This window comes from Labeo rohita, chromosome 20 (genome assembly GCF_022985175.1).
Source record: "Labeo rohita strain BAU-BD-2019 chromosome 20, IGBB_LRoh.1.0, whole genome shotgun sequence".
In the NCBI taxonomy this organism is placed as follows: domain Eukaryota; kingdom Metazoa; phylum Chordata; class Actinopteri; order Cypriniformes; family Cyprinidae; genus Labeo; species Labeo rohita.
This window is the reverse complement of record NC_066888.1, coordinates 31,307,322-31,330,313: the sequence shown is the minus strand read 5'-3', so window position 1 is coordinate 31,330,313 and position 22,992 is coordinate 31,307,322. Positions and strand designations below refer to the sequence as shown.

The following is a 22,992-nucleotide window of genomic DNA, read 5'->3' as shown; positions in this document are numbered from 1 at the left end:
ATAAAAACGGGTAACATTAGGAAAGATGCGCGCAAAAAGTGTGCTTCACTGATAGGAAACTCTTTATACAATTTTTACGTTGTTAAAATATTTTTTTGTCATTAAAACACGAGATAGTCAAATAGTCAGAGAATGCGGTGAAAGAAATGCCTGTAACAAAGCGTAATCGACTGCACTATGTTTTGCATCGGAAGAATATCAGGCGTTAGGACTAGCGGTGCTTTGGCTCTTTCCAGCACTTTCCATGAAAATCCCGCCTTCGCTGACGTAACCTGTCACTCAAATGCAGCTTGCGGCGTAGAAGGGCGAATCTGAAGATACGTCTGGTTAAATTTCACAGCCAAATAATAATAATAATAAAACAAACAAAACAATAAATTGTTTCTTATGTCACTTAAAATACGTTTTTTTTATTGCTATTTTCAATAAATTTATCCTGGATTTTTTTTGGACCGTTTTGTGAGATTACTTTATTTGAATATTTTCTTGGTGTTGTGCACATTTCGTGCGTAGATAATTAATGAATAATTCTGCTTTGGGACATTCTGAGTTAATGTTTTATTTAGAATCAACAAAGAATGTGGTCAGCGAGAATACGCAAAGAATAGTAAAACAATAATAGAAAAACTATTTATAGCCAAATGACTGTAATTAAAATGAGGAATTAATCACTTAAATCATACTCTGTTGTTTTATTTAATTTTTTTTTTCAAGCTGCGATAAATGTGCAAATGTATTGGAGACTTTTATGAAGCACATGCACGATCTAATTCCATATAATAATACTAATGGTGAAATGGAATAATCTGAAAATCAACGAAAGAGATCACAATATCATATCCCACACCAACAAGAAATTCTAAGACCAAACTTGTATTTTATTTACATTTAATTTGTTATCTGTTTTTTTTTATTTAGCTTTTTTTCAAAACCAGAGGTCTTTTAACTTGCCCGTTACTTTCCCAGAATTCCATTTCACCGGAAACGGCAGGTTCGATTGCTCGTTGCTTTTACTACGGATCCGGTGAACTTTCCGTGCGAGAAACGAGTTGATATCGATTTGGTTTGAGTGAGTATTATTTATTAAAATATTAGTTATCTTTTTGAGTTCTTATTTTTATTGTCTCGTACAGGACTTTAATAAAACGCGTTAATCCGTTGAGAGAGGTCAGAATTAAGGCTTTTTGTGAACGTTAGCTTGCGGCTAGCTGTTACCCGGTCTGACTGAAATGATTCCCGCTGGTATTTTCTGACTAACCGGTCTGATTTTGGGGTTTAAAATGAGTATATTTCGCACAAGCAACACAATATCCGCGCTTAAGCGCGTTAGCTATCATATACATGTTTATTTGGTTAGCTAACGTCAGTGGTTTGTCACATTGGGAGATATTATAACAACGTGAAATCGGCCTTTAAACAGTTATAAGATCTTTGATCTGATTTCGGCACATTTAGTTAATTTCAGGTTTATTTAAGTGCTTCAAGCTCAGTTCAGGTTGATTTTCAGTGCTTACATCATTTCAGGTCGATTTCAGTACTTTCAGTTTGATCTTTCAGCTTATGTCACTGATTAATGTCAGTCATCCTGAAATCAGCTGATTTTCTCTTTTGGTGTATGTATTTATTTTTGGTGATTATGTGATATAAAAGAAATGCATTTAGCATCAAATTTAACAGCTTTAAACACAGGCTCAAGTAAAAGCACCATAGATGCTTACTAAAAACTGAGGGGAATTGCAGAACTAACTTAAGATAAGATCATGATTGTGTACGTAGCAGCCTGTCATTTACAGTTGTTAATGATGCGTTTGTCTTCTGTTTAAGGTGGGTGTTCTGCCCAAGATGTCTTTCCCTCCTCATCTCAACCGGCCACAAATAGGCATCCCAGCGATGCCGCCAGGAATCCCTCCACCACAGTTTGCTGGGTTTCCACCGTCAATGCCTCCCGGTAATCAAGATGAACTAGATTTATCAGACCTTGTGTAGACATATCAGTGTTCCTGTAGCTTGACTATTAGATTATAGAGTTAGCAACAGCGAGGCCATGGGTTTGGTTTGCAGGAAACACGTGCTGGCAAAATGAAAACCATAACCTTGCGTTGGATAAAAGCATCAGCAAAATGCAAACATGTTGAATTTAATGGAGCATTCCTACAAGGCCAGAGCATTCAGTAAACTGTCATAAAACTGTCAAGTGTGACGACTTTGTTGATTATAACGTCATAGTGTTGCTTACTTTGAGTATTCAAACTTTGAGTAAACGAACTGTAGATCTGTTTGCGTTTATGTAATTTTTTAAGCCAGATTATGGACTATTTAAATGTTTTCAAGAGATTGCATTAGTTCTATAATGAATTGCTGAGTGAACAGTTTCGGTGTTAAATTGGCCTAAATATTAAGTTTAATCCCCCTGATTTTCAGTATTATAATAGGTGACTTGTATGACATTGTATGAATACTTTCTGATTGTTTTTTTCCCTTCTTTCTAGGAACCCCAATGATTCCTGTCCACATGGGTATAATGACTCCAGCCCCTGCGGTAATGTCATTTAAGCCTTGGGCTTGGTTACTTTTGATATGAAAAAGTCTTAGCTTTCAAACTGTGCCATTTTTATCAATAAATTTGAAGAGTAAGTCCAGTTTTGAAGCACTTTTGTGGCATAATTATATCATAAAACTGATTCAATATAGCTTTCAATATAGTATCAATTTATATATAAGTAATTTTTTGTTCTGAATTGAATTTTGAATATTGAATGAACTGATATTGAATCAAGAACTTGTGATTTAAAATCTGAGTTGTGAAATCTGTTTCAATATCCAGCCCTTTCTGAAGTATCAGTTTGTGTTTTTTTTCATTGCTGTCAAGTAAATTAAAAATGCTTAATGTAGAACTAAGTAATTTAGTTAAAACAAGGCATGTTTTCCACTTCGTTTTTCAATAAATGAATACAAGGAAGAATGATATGTAACAATTTATTTATATGCAACCATGCACAGTAAAAATATCAAAATGCAAAATATACCATTGAGATGCTTCCTGAAGAATCAGATATTTTATAGAGAAACCATATCTCATTTTTGTATCAGTTACAATCACATTTTTTGGCTACATTTTAATTGTGATGTGATGTATCAGGTTCTCGTGCCCACGGCAATGCCTGTGGTTAGTAAAGTTGCTGCTCCCAGGAAGGAAAGTGCTGCTCAGGCAAAAGACAATGACAGCAGTGGCCCCACGACCACTGTGTTTGTTGGAAACATCTCTGAGAAAGCATCTGACATGCTCATCAGACAGCTGCTGGCCGTGAGTATCCCATCAGATCCAGTCTTATCCATTCAACAATGTGGAGATATTTGCATCAGAGATGAAAGAAGCTTCCGTTGATAATAGTTTAAGTTTTACTCTAAAGTGAAATGGCTCTTGCTAACATTTCATATTTAGTGTTTGATTGATGGATTGATTATTAATAACTTTTTTCCAGAAATGTGGTTTGGTATTAAGCTGGAAACGAGTTCAAGGCGCCTCAGGGAAACTCCAAGGTAAACATTTTTTAACTCGTAAACTCATTTCTATTGAGCCCAGTTAGTTTCATTTAAAATCAGTATCGCTATAAGGCTTAGTGTGAGTATCAGATCGAGAATGATTTGGTGCATTTATGTTCTGAGCCATTCTAAGACACTGATGTCATGAGCTGCTCATGTATAAATGAACGCAAAACTGAGCTGTGTTTTTATTTGCCTGCAACTCATCAAAATAAAAGCTTGATGATTTACTGTTTGAAAATTAAGAAAAAAACGTAAATATTACAGTTGTAATTTTACAGTAAAATTATTTTTACAGGGTTCGTACAAGGTGCTTAAAGTGCTTGAATTTAACTTTGTGAAATTTAAGGCCTGGAAAACCCTTGAAAATAGCAATATTCCTAATCCATTTCAAGTGATTCACTAGGAAAAAGCAGATCAAATTAAAAGAGCCATTTGTTTTCGAATGTCAGCATCATTTGTAACGATTTAAAAAAGCATGTAGTGATGGATGAAACTGCGCTTTTTGAGTTAAAGCATTTTCGCAAAATGATTCACAGTTTCAAAGTGTTCCAGTCGGATTGAGTATTGCCAAACATCATTTGTTTAGATCGGGACTTCAGAGTGCGTATGGTGAATCATTTAGTCCGGAATGGGTTTTGTGAGTCATTTCACAAATTGAATGATTTAAATAAAAAGATTTGCAATATGCAAAATTACGATCTAAGGCCAATGATCTGCAATCCGTGGGAGTCCTGATCTGAAATCATGGTTAGCGAATCATTTTTTAGATTGGGACTTCAGAGCATGGATTGCGAATCATTTAATTTGAATAATTCAATTTATGAAATGATTAACGATCAAAATGTTTCACGTTTCGGAACTTCAAAGCGCGTTCGCATATTTTTTGCTTTAGATCGGAAATTCGGAGCGTGATCGTTACTGACTTGATTCAGATCACGACTATGGTGCACATATAATTTGTTTCAGAACAGGATTTCGGAGTGATTTCTCAAATCCTTTTATCTGATTTTTTTCTTAAACAGCAGAATCAAACAATTAAGGCAGTACAGTTATAAAGACAAAACAAAAAGAAAAAAATTATACACACATACAAATCCTTACTGTAGAAAAAATGAGTATATTTTGTAATACTTTGTATGTGCTTCACTTTATTTTTTTTCATTAGTATATTTTTATTTCTCTATTTTTTTTTTTAATTTGAATTTAAAATAGAAGACTTTGTTCGATAGGTGAGATCTCTGATTAAATTGATTAAAAATCAAAAAAAGTAGTGCTTAAAGTCCTTAAAGAATTTCATTTTACAGTATCTGTACAAACCCTGTTTTCATTACTTGATATATTCATTCATATTTCTTTTATTGTTCTATTTACCTGTACTCATTTATTTATTTATTTTTTACTTATTTTATTTTCTATGCAGATGTTTTTTTCAACTAAATCACCTTTGAATATAAGAACATTAGAATAATTTGAATAATAGAACGTTATTCAAGTGAAAGAAAATGAAGCAATGTGATATTTATTTTGTTTTAAATCATACAGCTCTTATCGCATTACCTTCAAATGTGGATAAGCCAGACTGCCTCGCTCACAAACATCTTTTTTTTTTTTTTTTTTTTTTTTTTGCTTTCAGCATTTGGTTTCTGTGAGTACAAAGAGCCTGAATCTACTCTACGAGCTCTACGGCTGCTACACGAGCTGCAGGTTGGAGAAAAGAAACTTCTGGTCAAAGTTGACGCCAAAACAAAAGCACAACTAGATGAGTGGAAAGCAAAGAAGAAGAGCACCAGTGAAAATGGAGTAAGTATAATAACAGTGTGATGTAAGGTGGATGCTAAAAATATAGCTATGTTTCCATCACCCTGTGTTTATGCGGATTTTGAAGTATCGCATCAGAAACGAGTGATGGAAACGCCACATTTTGAATAAAAAATCCCTTAATTTGCAAAAAAGTTTTTACGTTCACTTGAGGTGGTTTTTGACTTAAAAAATCCTCCATACACATCAAAAGTCATGTGACTTTGCGTTATAGGATGGCAAAACCCGTGTAAACAGTAGACTGATCTCGTTCCACAGCGTCTGAAATGTTGTTATGGTTGTTCTGAAATGCCTGAGCAAAGTCTGTCATCAAAGTATTTACCTCTGAAAGAAATTATCACATTTATTGTGTTTAGTCTGCTCGCTCTGAGGTGCAAGTAATTTATTATATATGAAAATTACTATATTTAGTGGCTTCTCATACTTTTTTTGGTAATATACAGGTGCATCTCAAAAAATTTTTTGTTTGTAACTTATTTCAAAAACGTAAACTTTCATATATTCTAGATTCTTTACATGTAAAGTAAAACATTTCAGAAGTTTTTTGTTTTAATTTTGATGATTAGAGCGTACAGCTCGTGAAAGTCCAAAATCCAGTATCTCAAAATATTAGAATATTTACATTAGAGTTTCATTAAATGTCCATCCCTACAGTTTAAATTCTGGGTATCTCTTGTTCTTTGAAACCACAATAATGGGGAAGACTGCTGACATGGCAATGGCCCAGAAGACAAGCACTAACACCCTCCACAAAGAGGATAAATCACAGAAGGTCATTACTCTGAAAGGGGTGGCTGTTTACAGAGTGCTGTTTCAAAGAATATTAAATGCAACATTGACTGGAAGGAAGGAATTTGGTAGGAAAGGGTGCACAAGCAACAGGGATGACTGCAAGCTTGAGTCAAGCAAAGCTGATTCAAACACTTGGGAGAGCTTCACAAGGAGTGGACTGAAGCCGGAGTCAGCGCATCAAGAGTCACCACGCTCAGACGTCTTCAGGAGAAAGGCTACCAAGCCACTTCTGAAACAGAAACAATGTCAGAAGCATCTTACCTGGACTAAGGAGAAAATTAAGTGGACTGTTGCTCAGTGGTCCAAAGTCCTTTTTTCAGATCAAAGTAAATTTTGCATTTCATGTTGAAATCATGATCCCAGAGTCTGGAGAAAGACTGGAGAGGCACAGAATCCAAACTGCTTAAAGTCCAGTGTGAAGTTTCTGAAGTCAGTGAAGATTTGGGGTGCCGTGATGTCTGCTGGTGTTGGTCCATTGTGTTTTATCAGGTGCAAAGTCAATGCAGCCGTCTACCAGGAGATTTTGGAGCACTTTATGCTTCCATCTGCTGACAAGCTTTATGGAGATGCTGATTTCCTTTTCCAGCAGGACTTTAGCACCTGCCCACAGTGCCAAAACCACTTCCAAGTGGTTTGCTGACCATGATATTACTGTGCTTGATTGGCCAGCCAACATGCCTGACCTGAACTCCATATGGAATCTATGGGAAACAGTCGAATCAACAATATACAGATGATCTGAAGGCTCAATAGTGCCTCAGCAGTGCCACAGGCTGATCACTTCCATGCCACTCCTCACTGATCCTGTAATGTGTGCTAGGAGCAAGTAATTTGCTGTAATTTGTGCTACCGGCCAAGTATTGAGTGCATAAATGAACATACTTTAAAGAATTTGAACTTTTCTGTTGTACAAATCAGTTTTTTGATTGATCTTAGAATGTATGAAAGTTTCAGTTTTTGAAATAAGTTACAAACAAAAAATGAACTTTTTCTCAATATTCTAATTTTTTGAGATGCACCTGTATAGTGTGAGTTTGTCAGGAAGTGATGATTTTGTTCTCTTTGAGTCATTGGATGGAAACGCTGTTTATTCACAAATGTTTTATGTGATATTCCAATTTTGTTAAATTCGCAACTTTGGATGGAAACCCGGCTTATTTTTGCTTATTGAGAAAAAAGTAAGTAAAGATGCTGAGTTTTGATCTGTGTGTCTGGCAGAATGGCAAAGCAGAAGATGGTGCTGGTGAAGAGGAAGAAGAGGTTCTGGATGAAGAAACTAAGAAGCGGGACCAAATTGTCAAAGGTGCTATTGACGGCCTGATCCGGGAGTATTCAAACGAGCTCAACGCTCCATCACAGGACGATGAGTCGAGTCGCCGCAAAAAGAAGAGAGAAAAGAAAGATGAGGTTGGTATTATTATTATTATTATTATTAACTTGTGTTTTTAATATTATGTTACATACATACTTATAGGGTATATTATATGATTTTTACCATGTTTTCCATTTGTTTAGGATGACATCAGTGCCATGGAAATGGAAGATGACAAAAGAGATCTGATTTCCAGGGAGATCAACAAATTCCGTGATACTCATAAGGTAAAATACTTGCTAATTTACTCCATATCACAGGTAGAGCACAACAGCCTTTTACACCTAGTTTAGTTTGACAACATACCAGCATGAGTAGATGCAATTTAGCCTGTAAATTCCATTTAGCAAGACGTATTACATTTAAGATATAAATATGATTATGTAGCGCAGAAATGAGTTTAAGACTAGGCCTCATTTGGGTCCAGAGCGTTTGTGTAAATTGTAGCGTGGCCTCCATGTTAAGGGTGGGAAATGTAGTCACACATACAATGCATGGACGTTCTGTGCACTTCCCTAAAAGCTAATCTATTCATTAAACCCCACCATTATGATAGAGATCATATGGTGACTAAACCAAGATGAATCTGTCAGCTTTGGAAAAAGTTGCAAGGATAGGATGTAAGTATGAGCTTTCCATTTTTATCTACTTGTACTGGGCGCCCCCTTCTGGAGGACTCGCACAGGGGCAACTGCACCGACTCGCTCTGAAATTCAGCTGTTTTGGGTGGGTTTTTAATATCAAAGTACATATGGGGGTGTTAGATCAATTCTACAGTGTTTATAAAGGGGTAAACAGCTAAACCTCACATTTTCTGGTTGTCTGAGACATGGGCGGCCAGTGAACCTGTGTGGGTCTGCTAGTAAAAGTGATGTTGGTGCTATAATAAATACTGCTGACTTGAATAACAGTGAATTGGCCCATTCGGCTCTTGTGAAAGTAGGGGGCGCCCCTCCACAGCACACGGACTTTCTGAAGATTTTACAGGTATGAATTCGCTTTGTGATTGAGTCTGCCAGCTCCTCTCTTCATTCCTGCTTGCTTGCACTTTTTCTTTTCTTTTCATTCTTTTCAATGTTTCTTTGTTTGTGTGTGCTCACTGAATGTCATCTTTTTATAGTATTCTTTCGTTTTAACATTTCGTATGGCTGAAATCACACAGAATTACTACAAACCCTAGAAAATCGTGCCTGATATCTAATTTTTGAAGTCGGTCTTGTAACACTAATTATTCAACTTTGATATGTCACAGACAAAAATGATTTATCAAATCATGCAGCTTGAGGAGAGAATACTTTTCAGAGCCATTACAGTTACATTTAGGCAAAAAGTCCCATATGTAGAGACCAGAATAGACTTGTCATGAGCTCTTTTGACTTGGACCAGTTAGTGACTAAATATCCACATTCATCAATACAGCAAGTGCGTAACAAAACAAAAAAAAGAAAATATATATATATATGTGTGTGTATATATATATATATGTGTGTGTGTATATATATATATATATATATATATATATATATATATATATATATATATATATATATATATATATATATATATATATATATATATATATATATATATATATATATATATTTTTTTTAAATATATATCAAAGTATTTAGAAGTAGTGGTTCAAAAACTGCAGTTCTTGCTCTAAAACATTATTTTATTATAGTATTATTTTATATATATATATTTTTTCCATTTCAATTTTAGATTAAGCTTTAATAAAAATGACAAAAGCACATAATGTTTCTAATTATTTATTTCGCTTTATTTATTTTTGTTTTTAATTTTAGGACTTTAATAACTTTAACTTAATTAATCCACATTTATACCAAGGAAGCTTTTCCCATTATTTTTTTTTTTTTTTTTTTTTTTTTTTTACATTTATTTATTTACTTACTTTTTTTAGGTTATTCATCTCCTATCTGTAATTTATTTTAGCTTTATTTCAATTACTTGGACCACTCGCATCACCCTAAGTAAGTGTATATACATTTTTACAATATTTTACAATATTTAAAAATGTTATGTCATGTTAGTATTTATTTTTTTTTTTAACTAATTTTAAATGTTTTATTTTTTTAAGCTACAAAATATATATACCAAAGTTTTCAGATGTAGTAGGTCAAAAACTTAAGTTCTGTCTATGCAACAGAACTTGTATACCATTAGAGTATTTTTTTTTTTTTAATGATTTGAATTAGATTTTATGTATTGTAATTTTTACTGTAATTTAGTATTTTTTTTTTTTTTTATATATATTTTGATTCGCTTTTTGCTTTTACCTTTAGTAATTTTACTTCAACTGATTTTATTTCAGTTAGTTTCCAAGCAGCATTTCTAATCTAAGTTTTTGTTAATCAGCTATCTACTTTTGTATCCACTCAGCAATACTATTAAATGTGCAGTAGTTATTCATGCAATATTAGTTATTACTATAATGAAGACTTGATGTAAAATGTTATTCATTTTGCTGATCTAAATATTTTTGCAGCCTACTAAACTATCCTAACTATCCTCTCAAATTCGCCAGTAGACATGTTCTTTGAAAGCAGCGTAACTTGTAAACTACATGCATTAATGTAATTATCTTTAGCTGAAAGCCTGTATCCACAGTTTGTCTTATTTTCCTATCTCGTCTTCACCTCCTGTTTATTTGCTGCTGCTGCTCACAGTAGCATAACACCCACGATTCAGCGCTTATGAAATAGTTTAGTATTAAAATTAGACTTTAAATATATTTATAATGAATTGTTGATGGACGTCGTTGTAGCGGGATATTTTTGCGAACTTCGAGATCTGTTGAATTGAGGCTAAATCCGTGGGTGTCATGCTGCTCTTCAGTGCATTTCATAATCGCTCAGTCCAAACCTCTGAGGGCTCGTGTCGTCTGCAGTGGGGTAAGCAGTCTCTACACCTTCATTTGTTGCCTTTTCTATCCAAACCACAAAGAAAAACAAAGCAAATCTAACAAATACAGTATGCAATGCTCCTGCCTGAACGTTTTCAAAATGTCTGGAAGTTGTTTGTGAGATTGTTGCAAGCAAAGAGAATAGTTTGTTTTTTATTTTTCCTTGTGAATCCTTTGACCTGCTTTTCCTCCCAGGCCTAACAAAAAAGGCTTGTAGGGCCACGGAAGCGCTGTGAGTCGCTAGTCAACACCTGTAAGTGCACAAACAACTAGTTTCACAAGGATTGAAGCCTCTTTCTGTTGATCATGTGATGAGACGGAAATTACGGCACCCTCAACTGTTTCTGATCTAATTCAGTTGTTTGCAACATCGAAATTTATATCTCTAAAAGTGGTTTCCAGGTTTCCTTTTCTTAATTGCCAAACAATTTCTTAATTGTTATACGCTTTTCCGTCTAGATACTGTTCTCTGTCATCATGCAGGGTGATTCAAAAGTCAAAGAGTCCACGTTGAAAATCTGGTTTACATTTTAGGAAAAATTTAAAACAAAGATATGACATGCGTGTATGAACCTGTTGTTGCTGCATAAAAAAAAAAAGTTTTTGCGACTTATCTCCGATTGCAAGATATAACTCACAAACATATGATTTAAAGTACACCTATGAAATAGTTAAGCATATTTTGTATTAAATTTAGGCTTAAATATAATGAATTTAGGATTTTTTTTTTTGTCTTGCAATTCTTAATTATATCTCACAATTCCGGCTTATTCTTGCAATTATATACAATTGAGAGATATAAACATGCAAACTTATGCTCAGCTGTGTCATAAGTTTATTTTATAAGTTTGTGAGTTTATATATCACAATCACAATCTTACATATAATAAATAATTGCAGGAAAAGTCCAAAATGGGAGATATAAACTTAGAATTTCTATTTGGTAAGTTTCTGTATTTTTTATAATGAATTCAGGAGATTTTTTTTTTTCTCACAATAATGAGTTTATCTCACAATTCATACTTTTTCTCCCAGTTATATAAGATTTTATATATCCCATTTGGACCATTTTCTTGAAATTATTTTTATTTTTTGGTTATTTATATATTATATTTATATACTTAAATATATTTATAATACATTCAGGAGACTACTACTCACATTTAAAAGGTTATATATCTGAATTTTGACTTTATTTTTTATTGCAATTATGAAATGTGTAGATATGTATATTGTAACTTATGAAATACATTTATAGTTCAGCTGACTTTAATTTTAACTAGCTTTTTTGCAATTTCAAGTTCATATCTCACAATTCTGACTTCTTACTCTGAAAAAAAAATCTCACAATTGTTTTTTTTATTTTTTATTTTTGCCACAAAATAAAAAAAAATGGTAATTGCAACTTTTTATCTCACAGTTCTGACTTTTTTTCATAGAATTGAAACAAAAACATCAGATTTTGATTTTTGAGAAAGTTGCATTTACCTTTTTTCTATTTTTTTTTAATCATTATTCTGTGGTGCAAACAGAATTCCATGTGCTTGAAGAACATTTTAAAAGTGAAGTGTGTAATTTTTGTTTCACTAGCACCACTAAATAGCAAACTTTTTGCATTATTTCTGTTTCTAATCAAATAGATATTTGATCATGTGACTCTTTGTATATGTTTTTGCTTCCTTTGAGGCTAAAGATGCTCTTTTTTTATCTCAGATCATGCTGGAGAACATGATCATCAGGTTTTGTTCATTTAACTCTAATGCTGCTGTCATAAAAATATAAAATACTAAGACGGTCTCAAATTCATGTTCATTTCTTAATTCAAAATTTGACTTGATATGCTGATAATATAATCCTATAATTCAACATTTATTGCATTAAAATACTCTTGTGGTCTCAGGCTTTTGAAGCCGGTATATGAGTGCGTATGTGAATGGCAGGGACTGTAAACCACTTCCTCATAGAGTATTATTGTTTCATGTACTCTTGTCTTGTTCATGATTAGTCGCTAATCCGAAAACTTCCCTTTTCCCGCAGAAATTGGAAGAGGAAAAGGGGAAGAGAGAGAAGGAGAGGCAGGAGCTGGAGCGGGAACGCAAGGAGAGAGACAAGGAGCGCGAGAGGGAACGCGAACGGCGAGACCGCGAACGGGAGAAGGACAGAGAAAGGGAGCGGGAGAGAGAGCGGGAGCGTGAGAGGGAGAGAGAAAGAGATCGAGACCGCGAGCGCACGAAAGAGCGCGAGAGGGAGAGAGAGTGGGAGAGAGACAGAAGCAGAGACCGCAGTGAAGACCGCAGTCGATCCAGGTACACAAAACGTCATGTCTTCAAGTGTTAGTGTTGTTTTCAGAATGTATTCACAGCCTTCGCTTTTTTCCACCAATTTTTCCCATCAGTCATCACTACCGTACCTTTTATGTGTGTGTGTATAATTTATAAACATCATTTAGGAATATCTATTCTTGAAAATATACATTGCTGAAAGGTTAAATAAACACACATTTAAAAAAATATATATATATATTATTTATTTTAGAAATATTTATGTATTTATATTAACATTTTCTCACTTATGTTCATCTCATTTTCTTAATTAACCCTTACATTTCCATTTATATTTATGCGTTTATATTTAATATTATCAATATAAATATACAAATTGTTGAACTGTATTGAATCCCTTTAAACAAGGTATTTATTCATAAATATATATTTGTTTCTAATAACATTTTGTAATTCATATTCATCCCATACATTTTCAACATTTATATTTCTATAAATTTATACATTTATATTTATGAACATTTGAGTATGAATGGTGTTGAACTGTTTTTACCTTTTCATAAGGTGTTAAATTATATTTGCATATTAAAATACCTTGTTAATATTTACATGTTAACAATTTATAAACAATTTAGAAATATTTACATATTAACAAGGTATTTATTGATAAAGAAAAGATAAAGTGAGAAAACGATAATATAAATTTATAAATGTCACTTGTATCTCACTTATATCTCATATCTTTTTTTTTTTTTAATCAACATTGTATAAATACAATTTATTAATATTTACTTTTCTGTATAAATATACAAATTGTTGAACTTGATCCCTTTTAACAAGGTATTTATTCATAAATGTATATTTAAATATTTATAGTAACAGTGTCATTTATTTTATCCCCTTTTCTTCATCAACATTTATATTTATATATTTATACGTTTATATTCATGAATATTTAAGTAGGAAAAATGTTTAACAGTATTTTATACCTTTTAGATTTTTTTCTATACGTTTATATATTTATACTTATGATTGTTTATAAGTAGACATTGTTAAAAAGGTATTTAATACCTTTTAACAAGGTATTTATTTTATGCATCTTTATATATATATATATATATATATATATATATATATATATATATATATATATACACACTTATATTTCTGAATATAAATTTATAAATATTTATTTACAGTTTCTACAAGTTTAATTTATCATCTATCATTTATTTATATTTATACATTAGTACAACATTTAAATAAATGCATAAATTTACAAAATTTTATGATTATTTTATTTACAACAATTTCATTATCTTTTTGTAGTTATTACAGTAATTTTGTCTACATTTATATGTAATTTATTTAGATTTGTTTATAGTATTTATTTGTATATATATTTATCAACATTTATGCAGTTTAATTTGTTTATTTATATTTATACATTGCAACAACATTTAAGTGAATACATAAATATACAAAATGTTAAGATATTTATGGTGATTTTATTTACAGTTTTGTTATTTTTGTACAGTTATTACAGTAATTTTGTCTACATTTGTAATTATGCATTTATATTTTTAATTTATAAATATTTATTTTAAATATTACTTTGTATTTATATTTTTATTTTAACATTTATACACCATTTATTAATTATTATTAATAATTTATATTTGTGCATTACTACTATTGAAATAAATACATAAATATACAAAATGTTAAGGTATTTATGATCATTTAATTTACAACAATTCCAGTGTTGTTATTTTTATGTCCATTACAGTATTCACATATAATGGTCAAAAGCTGAAGTTGTGTCTACAGTATATTACACCCCATATATCATGTGAATATCATGTGACTGGGTGCTGTCTGTTTTCAGAGAACAGAGTCGCGATAGAGACCGAGATAAGGAGAAGAAGCGCGATCGTGAGGAAGATGAAGAAGAGGCGTACGAACGGCGCAAACTCGAGAGGAAGCTGAGAGAGAAAGAGGCGGCGTATCAGGAGGTGAATGACGTCTCTCTGATCACATTACTGAATGATTAGCTGTCTTATTAGACTATTTACCTTCTTTAATTACTCTCGCTCAACAGCGTCTGAAGAACTGGGAGCTCAGAGAGAGGAAGAAAGCCAGAGACTACAGCAAGGAGATGGAGAGGGAAGAGGAACGCCGGCGTGAAATGGTAAACAACTTTTTTCCTAATCATTTAAAAAAAAAAAAAAAAGCATTTAAGCCTGATCTGTTCACGATATGGAGTAATTTGCTGACTATATTCAAATATATTATTTAAATGAAATATTTTTATTTCTATTAATCAATTTGTATTAATGACAGTAAATGAACAAATATATTCAAATATAAATATTCAAATATTTTAATTGGCTTATACAGTAATTGCATTTTTTATTTTAATTGTTGTTAATAAAAAATAAAAATATATTCAAATATGGTATTTAAGTGAATTATTTTATTTTATTTTTAATTATATTTAAATGCATTCAAATATGGTATTTATGGATTTTTATTTTATTTTTAATTATATTTATTATTTTATTTATGAAGAATTGAAATACATATTCACGCTGTAATTAGATTATTTTTAGTATAGAATACATCTTATTATTAAAAAACAAATATGTCATTTTCAAAAAATATATCCAAATGTGTATACATGAATTCTTATCATTAATCATTTGTTATTAATAAATTAATAATACATGAAGTGTATGCAATTATAATGTTAAGAATGATTTATTTTATTTCATGTTTTAATTTATTAAATGTTTTATTATTTGAGTAAAAATTATACATGTTTTTATGGTACGAATCATTTAATTTAAGTTATTTTATTAAATATTGTAATTGGCTTATACAGTAATTACATTTTTTTTAAGTTAATTGTTTTTAATGAAAATTAAAAATGTTTTCAAATATGGTATTTATAAATTATAAATAAATGATTTTATTTTATTTTAAATTATATTTATTTTTATTTACAAAAAAATTAGAAAATGTATTTGTTTTGTAATTATTTAATTTTTTTTACTATTAAAAACAAATACATGTTATTGTAATTTTTTTTTTATATACATATTCAAATATGGTATTTTAAATGAATTATTTTATTTTTAATTATTATTTTTATTATGCATTTTGTAATTAAATTATTTATTGTTTTATGGAATACATCATACTATTAAAAAAACAAATATGTATATGTAATTTATATATATTCAAGTATGGTATGTAAATGAAATGTGTTTTACTATATTATTTATATTAATTAAAAATGGAAAAAGATATTTTCTTGTATTCAATTATAATGTTTAATTTTATTATTTCAATAATTTAACTGTACTTTTATTTAATGAAAAATAAGATAATTATATTGCAATATTGTATTTTTTTTTAATATATATATTTTTTTTAAATCAAGTTTATTATTTAAATGAAATTAAATTACCGAATGTTTCTCTCATATCGTTTTCTCAGGCTAAAGAAGGGAAACGGTTGAAAGAGTTTCTGGAAGACTATGATGATGACAGAGACGACCCAAAATACTACAGGTGAGTTCTCTGCACTGCATGTATGATTTGCTTTGAGTTGATTTTTGTCATTTTTAAGTACAGTATGCAGCAGTCTTTATGACTGTGAGAGTGATGTGATCCAAATGGTTTATTTCTCTGCATTGCCTGCAGGGGCAGTGCTCTTCAGAAGCGTCTGCGGGACAGAGAGAAGGAGATGGAGCTCGATGAACGTGACAGGAAGAGGGAGAAGGAAGAGCTGGAGGAGATCAGACAGAGGCTGCTAGCAGAAGGACATCCTGATCCAGACGCAGAGTTGCGCAGGGTGAGTCCATAACCGGACCACAGCACCGCATTACTGCTCCGTCATGATTGACTGCTGCAAATCTTACTGCTGATTCAAAAATATACTTGAAATATTCATATTCATTCATTTTAAATGCACTTTAAATACATGATAATCAAATGGAAACAAATACATTTCTACATATATTTAAGTGTAGTATTTGAATACGTTTTTTCTTTATTTTAATTGTATACATTTTTAATAGTGAAAAATAAATTAATACACATTCAAATATAATATTTAAATGAATTATTTTCTTTTTTTATTATTTTATGGAAAATATTATTAGTTGATGGTAAAAACAAATTGATAAATATGTTAAAATGTAATGTTTAAATTATATTATTTTATTATTTATTTCATATTTCTCATACTTCATAATATTGAATAATAAACTTACATATTTTCAAGTATAGTGTTTAAATGAATTATAGTATTTCGTTTAAATTATTTTATTAATCATTTGTTAAGGAATAAAATAAATTATTTTGTTAATTTTATTGTTTTGTTAATCGAGTAAAATTAACAAAAATTAAAAATATATTTATATATGGTATTTAAATGAATCGTATTTTAAACTATATTATACCAAATTTTATATGTTCAAGTATAGTGTTAAAATGACTGTCTCATCTTTTAATTTTATTAGCTGTTTTATTGTAAAATAAATTGATAAATGCATTCAAGTATGATACTTAAATGAATTATTTTAGAATTTAATTTAAATTATTGCTTTAATTTTTTTAATTGATAAATGGATGAACATTCAAGTATAATATTTAGATGAATTTTTTTTTATTTAATTTGAATTATTTCCATAAATGTTTTATTAATTGATGAAAAGTAAATGGATAAACATTCAAATGTAGTATTTATATTATTTTTTTTTTTATTATTTGTTATTATTGAATAATAAATTGATAAATATTCAAGTATAGTGGAAAAAAAATGAAATTTCATTTAAATTTAATTCATGTTTAATCATTTGTTATTAATGAATATTCAATTAGAATGTCAAAAATAATTATTTTATTTCATGTTTTATTATTTGAGTAAAAAATCATACATATATTTATGTATGGTATAAATCATTTCATTTATACTTTTTATTGTTCTTATTTATTGTTGTTATTAATGAAAGCTAAGTTGAATACATACAAGTATAGTGTTAAAATGTATTAATTTAATATTTTAATTTAATTTTATCAATATTGATAAATTGAGAAATACATTCAATATAGGTTTTAAATAATTGGTTTTATTATTTAATTTAAATTATTACTTTATTGATAAATTAAATGGATAAACATTCAAGTATGTTTAAATGAGTTATTTTATTTTATTTAAATTTTGTTTTAATTTTGATTTATTAATTGATGGAAAAATAAATAGGTAAATATGGTATTTATTTTATAGTATTAATACTTATTTTTATTTTTTATAGCATTTATTTATTTATTTTTTAATTTTAATGACAAAGCCAGTAGTTCCGTATTATACAATCTTTTATCATGCAGCGTTTCTTGGGTCTATTTGTCGTCATCTTGTCGAATGATTCTTTCAAATCAAAGTGTGAATTGTGTTTCATCTTAGTGCTAACTGGTGTTTCATGGCTTAAAACCTTCGTAGTACTTCTTGGAACCAAACTGCTGTTTTGCTGTCTTCTCACATTTTATGCTTTTGTGTTGATCAGATGGAGGAGGAGGCAGAGCGTTTGCGGCAGCCGCCCGTGAAGCCTGAGCCCGAGGAGGAGAGAGAGCACAAGCCCCCTCGAGAAGAGCGCGACAGAGGCCGGGAGAGAGAGCGGCGTAAGTCTCACGTCCCGTCTGATGATGATGTAGAGGAAGGGGAGGAACTGGAGGATGAAGAGGAGGTCAAACCCTGCCTCAAACCCACTATGCGGCCCATCATGGCCGCCCCCTCAGTGTCTTCAGCCAGTGGAAACGCCACACCCAACACGCCCAGAGAAGAGTCACCCTGCGGCATCATCATCCCTCACGAGAACTCGCCGCCGGAGGTCCCGCTCCAAGAGGAGAACCGGCCCAAGATCGGCCTTAGTCTCAAACTAGGTGAGTTTGGCTTCAAAAAGGTTTCGGATTCAGGATGCTATGGCTGATTTTAAAAAAAAAAAAAAAAAAAAAAACAAAAACAAATTGTCACTCTTTTCTGTTTTGCAAATATACTTCAGATATTCATATTTATTTATTTATTGAAAAATAAATTGATAAATTAATCTGTAGTATTTAAACTATTTATTTACATTTTTTTTTTTGTTAATGAAAAATAAATTGATAAATATATTCAAATAGTATTCTAATTAATTTTTAAAATGTTTTTTTTCTAATAAAAATAAAAAATGCCCAAGTATAGTATTTAAATGTTTTTAAATTCATTCTTTTTATTAATTAATGAAAAATAAATTGATAAATGAAACTGTAATATTTAAACTATTTATGTACAATTTATTTATTTTTTGTTAATGAAACATAAATTGATAAATATATTCAAATATAGTATTATAATGAATTTGTAAAATTTATTTTTCTAATGAAAGCAGTATATTAATGAAGTATGGTATTTAAAATGTATTTTTATTTTCATTATTTTTATTTATTAATGAAAAATAAATTGATAAATGTATGCAAATATATTATCTAAATTATTTTAATTTAAATAATTATTTTATTACATTTATATAAACAAGTATTAATGAAAAATAAATGAATATCCAAGTATTTTTTATTTATATATATATATATATATATATATATATATATATATATATATATATATATTTAGGTAAAACATTTAAATTAATTATTTTATTTTCAATATGTAATTGAGAAATGTATATTATATAACAATTAAAAGTAGTTCTTAATGATATTTTTAACTAGGAATTTTGAACTAGGTTTGTTTTTATCCCATTTCAAGGTTCAGCCGGTAGCCCAGGACAGCCCAGCGTAGCCAAGCGGAAGAAGCTGGCGGTGGAAAGCGTCTTCAACCGCTTTGACGACGATGAGGTGGACGAGGCGCCCCGGAAGAGGAAGCTGGTGCCTTTAGACTATGAGGATGAGGAGAAGGGAGTAGACGTGAGCGTGGCGGCCGGCGGCAAAGGAGTCAATACAGAAGAGAAACGCAAACACATCAAGAGTCTCATCGAGAAGATTCCCACTGCCAAACCAGAGCTCTTCAACTACCCGCTCGACTGGTCCGTTGTCGATACGGTAAGAGTCATGCTTCTAGGGCACTTTTTTTTTATTTTTAAATTTTCCAAATAAATTTTCTGTTTTAATTTTTCAGTATTCCATTTTAATCTATTTTATTGTTTTAATTGTTTTAATATTCACAGACACTCATGGAGAAGCGTATTCGACCGTGGATCAATAAGAAGATCGTAGAGTACATTGGTGAAGAAGAAGCCACATTAGTTGACTTTGTTTGCTCAAAGGTAAGATGTTTTGTCAGGTTTGATTACAGGCTGCTGAATGCTGATTTAAAAAAAAAAAAAAAAAATATATATATATATATATATATATATATATATATATATATATATATATATATATATATATATATATATATATATATATAATTTTTTTTTTTTAATTAATTAAATCTAGTATGTAAATCAATTTTTTAAATATTTTATTAATAAAAAATGACTAATATATTCAAATAGTATTTAAATTATTTAATTTAATTCATTATTTTTTTTATTATTAATGAATGGAAGAATGTAGTACTCAAATGTTTTAATTTTTTAATGAACAGTAAATTGACAAACATTCAGATATTGATTTTTAATTTTTTTTTTTAAACAAAAAAAAAATCATGAAAAATGTTATTTTTTAATAAGTTATTTAAGTTAAATGAATTTTGTCTATTTATTTTTCATTAATTAATAACACCATTACAAATAATTCAATTAAATACTCAAATTTTTCATCAAGTAACAATACTGGAATAATAATAATAAAGAAATAATTATAATACAATGTTAAAATATATTTATCAATTTAATTTTTTTATTATATTTAGTAATAAGTTAATAAATGTAAAAAACAATTATATTATATTTTGAAGTAGAAATACTGATATTATTTTTATTCAGTGTAGTATTTGAATGAATTAATTTAATTCATTATTTTTAAATATTTTTTTATGAATCAATGAAAAATAAAATATTGTAGTTTTTTTTTTTTTAATAAATAAATTGACACATACATTCAAATATTTAAATGTTTTATTCAGTTTTTTTTTTTATTTAATTATTGAAAAAATATTGGATTAAAAAAATATTCATAAAAATAAAGTGACAGATGTTCAGATAGTATTTAAGTGAATTGTCATTTTATTTTTCATTAGTAAAATAATTAAAAATATTTTTATTTTTCCTTAATACAATGATGAAATGATTCAAATACAATATTCGAATATATTTATTAATTTGAAAAACAATGGATTGGCATTTTGAAGTAGAAAGACTGAAATATTTTTTATTCTGTGTAGTTAATTTAATTCTGATACTGTTTGTTCTCAGGTAATGGCTCACAGCACACCTCAAGGGATCTTGGATGACGTCGCGATGGTAAGTTTGGTCTTTCGCACTATTTTTAAGACTCTAATCAGCCATATTCCCACAATTACACAACCTGAACTCTTGATCTTCGTCTTCTCAGGTGCTGGACGAAGAGGCCGAGGTCTTCATAGTTAAAATGTGGAGGTTATTGATTTACGAAACCGAAGCCAAGAAGATCGGCCTCGGGAAATGAACGAGCGCCGAACGCCGATGAACTTTGCTTTTTACTTCCCATTTGGGCCGGACAGCTCATCTAGGTTGCAAAACAACTTGGGAAACTCGACCATTTCCGACCTTTGGAGTAAACACACATTGAGCCGTTTGATTTCTCACGTCCCAGACCACCGGCGACGAGTGCCGAGAGGAAGAGGTTTGGTTTCTCAGGGCCTTTCTCCTGTCGAATCCGTCTTCAGCGTAGCTTCGTCTCGGCCGGTTCGGCCGATGTAAATTGTTACTGTAATGATTGCCAATCTCGTCTGGGTTGTGATTTTACCATTTCTGTTGTTTTGGTCGCTCTCACCAACCAAACCAAAGAGTTTTCCCCAGTTGTTTCATTAAAACTAAAGCAGTTGATTGGACCCCGACACTGTTCCGAAGGTCTCGCTAAACTGATTGACATCAAAACGATTGATTGTCTTTGTTTTTGTACTTATCAGTGGATGTGTTTTGAATAAAAATGATTTTTTTTTTTTTTTTTAGTATTTTGTGCTTTTTAATGTGTCCTGGTTTCAGTCTGATATGCTAATTTTACACAAGTGAATTCTTAATATGGAGTTATTTTCTGTTTCTCTTTTTTTTTTTAAATGTCTGTAATTTAAAGTTTAATTTACAATTAATAAAAATGAGTTTAATATATAGACAATAGTAGTAGTATTAGTAAAAGAAAAAATTCTGAAAAGCACTAAAAATCCCAAACTATATATATATATATAATATATATATATATATTGTTTTACTTTTATTTTGTGCATGTTTTATTTATTTTTAAATATAGTTTTTATATTTTTATAGCTGACTTAAGTTTATCAACAATTACTATTAAAAAATTTAATTTTTTGACTAGTTTTAGTGAACTATAATAACCCTATAATATTACTGTATGCAAAATTATTTTTAATGACCATTAATAAACAATGTATTTATACTAAATTTATTTTAATATTTTCACCTGTTGACAAGCAAGTCAGTTAAATCAAATTAATGACATTTTATGGTGACTTAATTAAATTTAGTTTCAATTTAGTTATTTAAATTAATTTAGTTAAATATTTTCCTCCTCAACCACAAGTTGATTTTGCCTTTCTGACCAATTTTAATTTATTCACTTATAAAATCATTCAAAAAGCTTAACTTTAACTTAGAAAATTATTTAGGATTACATATTTAATTAAAATGAAAATATTTAATTAAAATTATATATAGATAGATATTTATATAGACAGATATATAAATATATATACATATTTATATATATATATATGTGTATATATATATATATATGTGTGTGTGTGTGTATATATAAATATGTACACATATATATGTACACATATACACAGATATATATATTTATATATCTGTATAAATATCTATGTGTGTGTGTATATGTGTACATATATATGTGTACATATTTATATATACACACACACACACACACACATATATATATATATACACATATATATATATAAATATGTATATATATTTATATATCTGTCTATATAAATATATAAATATCTATCTATATATAATTTTAATTAAATATTTTCATTTTAATTAAATATGTAATCCTAAATAA

The 22,992-nt window shown here is 29.6% G+C and overlaps 1 protein-coding gene across 2 annotated transcripts; it reads left to right on the top strand.

Moving 5' to 3' along the window:
• The first annotated feature begins 966 nt into the window (after window positions 1–966).
• On the top strand, window positions 967–21,898 carry rbm25b (RNA binding motif protein 25b). Of its 2 annotated transcripts, none has more exons than XM_051138512.1 (18): window positions 967–1,069; window positions 1,825–1,948; window positions 2,490–2,539; window positions 3,140–3,304; window positions 3,483–3,540; window positions 5,180–5,346; window positions 7,375–7,563; window positions 7,672–7,755; window positions 12,492–12,760; window positions 14,625–14,751; window positions 14,838–14,927; window positions 16,238–16,311; window positions 16,450–16,594; window positions 18,309–18,684; window positions 19,550–19,842; window positions 19,968–20,066; window positions 21,159–21,206; window positions 21,298–21,898. In XM_051138512.1, exons 2-18 carry the CDS (start codon window positions 1,843–1,845, stop codon window positions 21,388–21,390), a joined length of 2,433 nt encoding a protein of 810 aa, XP_050994469.1. In that variant the 5' UTR covers window positions 967–1,069; window positions 1,825–1,842; the 3' UTR covers window positions 21,391–21,898. The 2 variants fall into 2 exon arrangements, with proteins under 2 accessions (XP_050994469.1, XP_050994468.1); XM_051138511.1 differs by having other exon boundaries at window positions 16,444–16,594.
• Window positions 21,899–22,992: the final 1,094 nt, after the last annotated feature.